Source organism: Piliocolobus tephrosceles, chromosome 10 (genome assembly GCF_002776525.5).
Source record: "Piliocolobus tephrosceles isolate RC106 chromosome 10, ASM277652v3, whole genome shotgun sequence".
Classification (NCBI taxonomy): Eukaryota; Metazoa; Chordata; class Mammalia; order Primates; family Cercopithecidae; genus Piliocolobus; species Piliocolobus tephrosceles.
Genome location: NC_045443.1, coordinates 42,028,193 through 42,034,192, shown reverse-complemented (window position 1 = coordinate 42,034,192; position 6,000 = coordinate 42,028,193). Strand labels below are relative to the sequence as shown.

Genomic DNA, 6,000 nt, shown 5'->3' with positions numbered 1-6,000 from the left:
GCGGTGGAGCCCCAGACGCCAGGGCGTTCCCCCCACCCCCACCCCCACCCCCACCCCGCCCTCCGGGCGCTCCACGCCGGCGTCCACCTGACCCCGCGCCTGGGGGATTGCGCGGGCTCCAGCGAGAGTGCCAAGGCTCTGCACGGCCGCGGGGAGGAGGCGAGCGCTCCCGATTCACGTCGCTTCCATGACCACCTCCTCCCACTACGAGTCCCCTCCCCTTGCCACAGCACTGCCCTGATTGTTGGCCGCGTCTGTCACTTTGTGGGACTGGTGACATGAATGGATGGGCTGGACACACCTTCAGTCCTTTCAGAAAAAAAACAAACCAGAAAAAACCGTCCAGATCTGCATAGAGAGGGGGAAAGACTCCCCCCGACGCTCCCAGAGCCTAAGCCGTCGGCCAGAGAAACTCACAGCTTCCCCCTCCCACACTCACTCCTCCCATCCCTTAAAAAAACGCCCAACGCAAATAAATAATATCGTTCCAAGCCCGCCGCCGTCCCGGGCGGCCTCTTCTCCCCGCCCGGCTCGGCACGCTCCCGCCCTGCGACAGGCGGCGACGAGAAGCTGCGGCTCCTTGTGCGGTGCGGCGCGCGCGGGCGAGAGGCGGGCGCGCAGCAGGCCAGCCGTCGCCGCACTATGCTCCCCAGCGCGGTGGCAGCCCACGCCGGTGCGTACTGGGACGTGGTGGCTTCCTCCGCGCTCCTCAACCTCCCCGCTGCGCCCGGCTTTGGCAACCTGGGCAAGAGTTTCCTGATTGAGAACTTGCTGCGGGTCGGGGGTGCCCCGACGCCCGGGCTGCAGCCGCCCTCGCCCCACGGCCCGGCGACCGCCCTGGCCACCGCCGGCGCGCAACTGCGGCCCCTGCCCGCCAGCCCGGTTCCCTTAAAGCTGTGCCCCGCAGCCGAACAAGTTAGCCCCGCCGGGGCGCCCTACGGTACGCGGTGGGCTTTTCAAGTGCTCAGTCCCTCTATGGACAGTGCCAGGCTGCCGGGCCGGGCTCCGGGGGACCGAGACTGTACCTTCCAGCCTTCAGCGCCAGGTGAGCCAGCTCTCCCCTCCCTCCCCAGCCGCGACCGTGTCCCCGGGCCGGGCGGTCCCGGGATCTGGCAGCGCCGGCGGTGCGCACTGTGCCCGGGGAGCGCCGGTTTGGCACCTTCGTGGAGCATTTCAAGCTTTAGTGGAGATGCCACTTTAGGAGTCGGGGGCCCAGGCGGAGGCGCACCACTTTCTGTGATTCTTTTTGGCCTCATCCCACTCATTCCATTCCACCAGCTTCCTTGCCGTTCCCTTCTTTCAACAGGTGGTAGGGCTCCTTAAGTTTTTGGCCTTAACTGGGAAACTCTGAAGGTTCTTCGGCCTGCCTGTATCAGTCTCAAGAGGTTTCACCAAGTTCAACGTTTCTAACCCGCCCGCTCTTGTGCCCCGGGCTGCACGACACCAGCTCTCAGAAAAGTTATTGACAAGGAGAGCTTTGCGCGGCCCAACTTGGGGAGATTTTGCCACTCAAACTGTTAGGATTGTCGGGATAGGTCAGGAACGCGCGCAATGATCTTTGGAAGGAGAGTTGCACAAAGTTCTGGCTTTCTCCACTCTTAAATTTTGGATCACATTAGGCGCAAAGAAATGAAGGCCGGCTTTTTTTTCGTGCTGAGCTGAAAAACAGCTGAATTGGCAACTGGAATAGGAAGTTCACCAATAAATAAGAATTTACCGAAAGAAGGGCAGTTTGGGTTTATTTTAATCACCATATTAAACCTAACTAGTGGGACTGGGAAGAAGGATGCTGACAATTTAGTCAAATATTAGCTAAAGCTTATGTGGGGCTCCCTGAAATTGTCAGTGATAAAAGGGAAAAAGCCTCTTAGAGACTCAGAAACTGAGATCCAATTGGATTTTTTTTTTTTTTTTTTTGGCTGCGTCCTTAAACGATCTTAACTCATTCTTTTAATCCCGATGGGTTTGTCCAGAATGACTAACAGACGCTTTTTCAGCAGTTTCCATTGTCCCAGCAAACTGCCGGATCAAATTTATTGCTAATGGCTTTATAGAATTTAACATGTTTAGAACCTGTCCTAGTCTTTCAGTTTGAAATGGTTACTAACAGAATGGAACAAATGTAACTATATGAACACCGGTCTCATTCACTTAGTGTAAAACCTAAATGCTAGGGAGCCTTTTTTGCACCCTGAAAGAGGAACAAACAGTTAAGGCAAAGTTTATGGAAATTTGGGCCTCTCTGTTCTTTTTGAAGTATTAGAAAAATTAGGCATAAAGCAGGTTCACTTGGACAAGAGTTAATAAATTATATTTCATAAAAATAACATTTTCCAGAAAATTTGTTGATTTGCATAACTTTTGGTGGCTTGTTTGTGTTGATAGAAGTTATCTTTCAAGGATTCCTACGCTGTTTCTAATCGTAATTGTCTCAGCCATGAAAAGGTATTTAATTTTAACCTTTGCAGATTTTACAGATTACATTTAAATAAAATAAATGCAAGTCAAGTGCAGTTATTTCAATAACCCTCAAAAATAATTTACCATATCTATTTATTTATTTCAAAATATTGCAACTAAAGGTTACAAGTTTTCATAACTACATTTTTTATATTCAAGAACATATTCATTCTTGTACACGTATTAAACTGTCCAATTGCAAACAATGTTTTTGGAATAATTACGAGGGTTGTAAGAATTTTTATTCCCTTTTGAAGTATTCTAATAGAGTTTAAGCATGTGTTTTTCCAAATATTTTATTCAATACTCATTGAAGAGATGATGTTGAGATTAATTTTCATTTGAACAAACAACCTTTGTTTTTTAAAAAATTATTCTTGTAAAGAAAACATTAGGTTCTGAAACTAGAAAAACATCTAAAGAAGAGAACTAAAGTCTCATGAATTTGACCCCAAAATATGCTGCTTAAAACCAGAATTTATATTGATTTATTTTTATAATTGGATAAAGAATGTAGTTTTCTGAACATTGCCCCAGTTTTATTTAAATTACAGATTCTTGCCTTACCAAATGTGGGAATTATTTTATGGAGTGTACAATTATAAAATTATAATGGAGTGCCAACAATTTTTTTTTTCTATCAGGTGGAAATTAGGTGAGGATGAAATAGTGATTTGGTGTTCTGGGGGAGAGCATAAGAGTTGGAGTTTTTGGGAAGATAATAAAGATAATACTATATTTTTCTGAAATGTTGTCGAACAACCAGTTCTGATCCTTTAGACACTAACTTGGGAGTGGACCACAAAATCTGATTTTAGTAATTTCTGCATGTTGACTGCCCGCTTTTTTCCCAGCCTTAATTTGTTGAGTGCACCACATCTAAATTTGAATAAGAAAGCCCCAGAGTTATTTCTAAGTTCATTGGTGAAATATACCACCGTTTAACTGCGGGATTTCTGCTTCTGCATGCATTTTTGTTTCATTATTTTTCGTTATTTTTGTTACCTACTTTAAATATACCATATATTTCATTCATTCAGCACATGCTTACTGAGTGTCTCCCATGTATCAGGCTCTGTTCTAGGCCATTGGCATAATCAGTTAACAAAACAGATGACTGTCTCGGCCCTTGTAGAGCTTACATTCCATGTTCTGTACTGCTTTATAGGTTAGCAGCCATTTTCAAAACAGCTCCCTTAATCCTCCTAATAAGCTAATGAGATGGCTATGGGGATTCCAGTTGTTTTTCTCAATGATTATTTCATTTGCTCATTTTGTTTTTGTCCAAAATACCACTTTAATCATCTATGAACTTGTGAAAGAGAAAAAATTACTCCAGATCTTCAGACTCCTACCTTAGGTTAGTCTTTCATTGACTAGAAGAAAATAATGAGGGCCAACTGGATCACCAATTACATAGTATCACAATAATAAATCAAATTGTGATTTTGTACCTCAGCCCATAATGGAAGAAATTAGCTTTCCCTTTCCTCTTGTTATGAAATATATTTGAAAGGTGGTGACAGTTAAACACGGTAACACAAATTTACAGCTCATGGATGAAAGTAGAGTTGTCAGTGCTTCATCCCTGAAAATTGTTAAGTTTGAGTATTTTCAGCAAGAAAAGTCACACTCCATAGCTATATGTTGTCGAGTTGTTTATGTAGAATAGTTTTAAAACTTTAAAAATCAAAGGACTCAGGGCTAGGGAGGGGAACATTTAGGTCAATACTGGATAGCAAATAGGTTCTCCTGCAGGGCTTATATCTGAAAAAAGAAAAAATGTCATGAATCTATTATAGTTTATTAGTGGAAACCAGGAGGTTTTTGGAGTAAACTCTGATTATCAGACATCCTTCCTCAGAAGTTTGCCTATGCCATTATTTGTGACAATATTTGGAAAATATTATGCCTGATAAAAATATTCATGTCTTTGTGTATAAAAGAGGGCCTGAAAATGTAAAATGCCAAAATATTTAAATTCTCCGGGCTACAGAATGACATCAGTTTTCCAATTGGTGGCTATGCCATCAGTTCTCTTCAAAATAAGTGGAACAAATAGTCTTGCTTATTAATAACATTTGTTATTTTAAGCATTTTAGAAAATGTTTGACATAAAAATAATTTCCTGAATATAATTTCCTTTATTGTTTATTAAATCTATTCTTGTGCTGCATATGAAAGGACTGGAAAGCAAATGTTCATTCTGGATAGGTGAGTTGAACTGCAAAAAGTAGTTTTGCCAAGTAAGTCATTCTGTGTAGTAAAGAAATAAAAGAGCATTAGTACTTTTTTTTTCTGGCATCCAGTTAGGATTGTTTCTGACCATCAATACTTAATGTGCACTCTAGTTTTCTTGTTTGTCTCCCAATCCCAGGTACTGTTTACCCATTGATTGTTGACTGTCTGGAACTATTCACACTTATGTCTGGTGCTGCAAATGGTAGTTTTTTCCTCCACTGAGATACACTGAAAGTGTGAAATAAAATGTCCTCTCTTACATTTTAGGCACCTAGGGGAGGGAGAAAAGGGATTTGTGCTTAAGGTGGGGATTTCAGTCTAAGTAAAGACTTTGTGACCTTATTTTTTAAGCCTGAGTTTGAGCTTTCTGTTGCTGACACTATTATTTAGATTCATTTTGACAAATTAAAATCATAGAATTTTGAGTGTTGATGATGCTGATTCAGAACCAGGATGACAAAAGGGGATTCCGAATGGGATAGTGATGTGACCCATGCTAGTGGTTCTTTGCTGAGGCCATCACTCCAGTCATCCTTTCGTGGAATTTTTTGAGAATGCCAGAACCATATTCTTTCTATGTCTGTATATTTTTCTGTAATCTGCTCAACATACCTTTTTATTTAAAATTAACATATTAATAACTTGTACCTAGTTCGTGAGTAATCAGCTCTGTGGTCCCTAAGTTAATAAACACCCTCAGGTTCAAGGAGAAGTTCTTGCAGTGGATAAAATAAAAGAGACTATTAGAACCAATATCTCTATCTGTCTTCTGCCCCAACACATGCTACTCTTCTCTTCTTTGCTGTAACAACAAGCAAATTTCAATCCGGTAATATGAACTGAAACTCTTGAAGTTTAATAGTAAAACAGGAGTACATGGAGCAGGGCAAATAAGAATGTTTTAGAACTTTCCACTTAGCTCCCTTCCTTTAGGGATTTGAGGGTTATTTTAAGAGGTACGATGGTTTGAATGCCCGTAAATCTACGTATGGACTTACGTAGAATTAAACATAGAATTTAGAGTGTTCAGGGTTACGCTACATAAAGTCGAAAGGATGCCATATGTTTTGGGCAATTTAAAGGGATTGCCGAGATCGCACCACTGCACTCCAGCCTGGGTGACAGAGCAAGACTCTGTCTCAAAAAAAAAAAAAAAAAAAAAAAAAAAAAAGGGATTGCCAAGGGTGATTTTATTTATATTTGTTTGCCATGGATGTGTTTCCAAGGTTTATATTGGAACCTAAGCTGTGCTTAGACTCCATGATAGTCCTCTTTGGGTGTGCCACCTCCTTCCTGTTC

At 42.4% G+C, this 6,000-nt stretch overlaps 1 protein-coding gene across 1 annotated transcript in view; it reads left to right on the top strand.

The window, feature by feature from the left end:
• Positions 1-242: 242 nt before the first annotated feature.
• Positions 243-6,000, top strand: part of DBX2 (developing brain homeobox 2) — a 36,571-nt gene continuing 30,813 nt past the window's right edge. Inside the window, exon 1 of the mRNA XM_023231166.1 lies at positions 243-1,045. Coding sequence (XP_023086934.1) covers positions 643-1,045 — 403 coding nt within the window. The 5' untranslated portion in view covers positions 243-642. The remainder of the gene's footprint in view (positions 1,046-6,000) is intronic.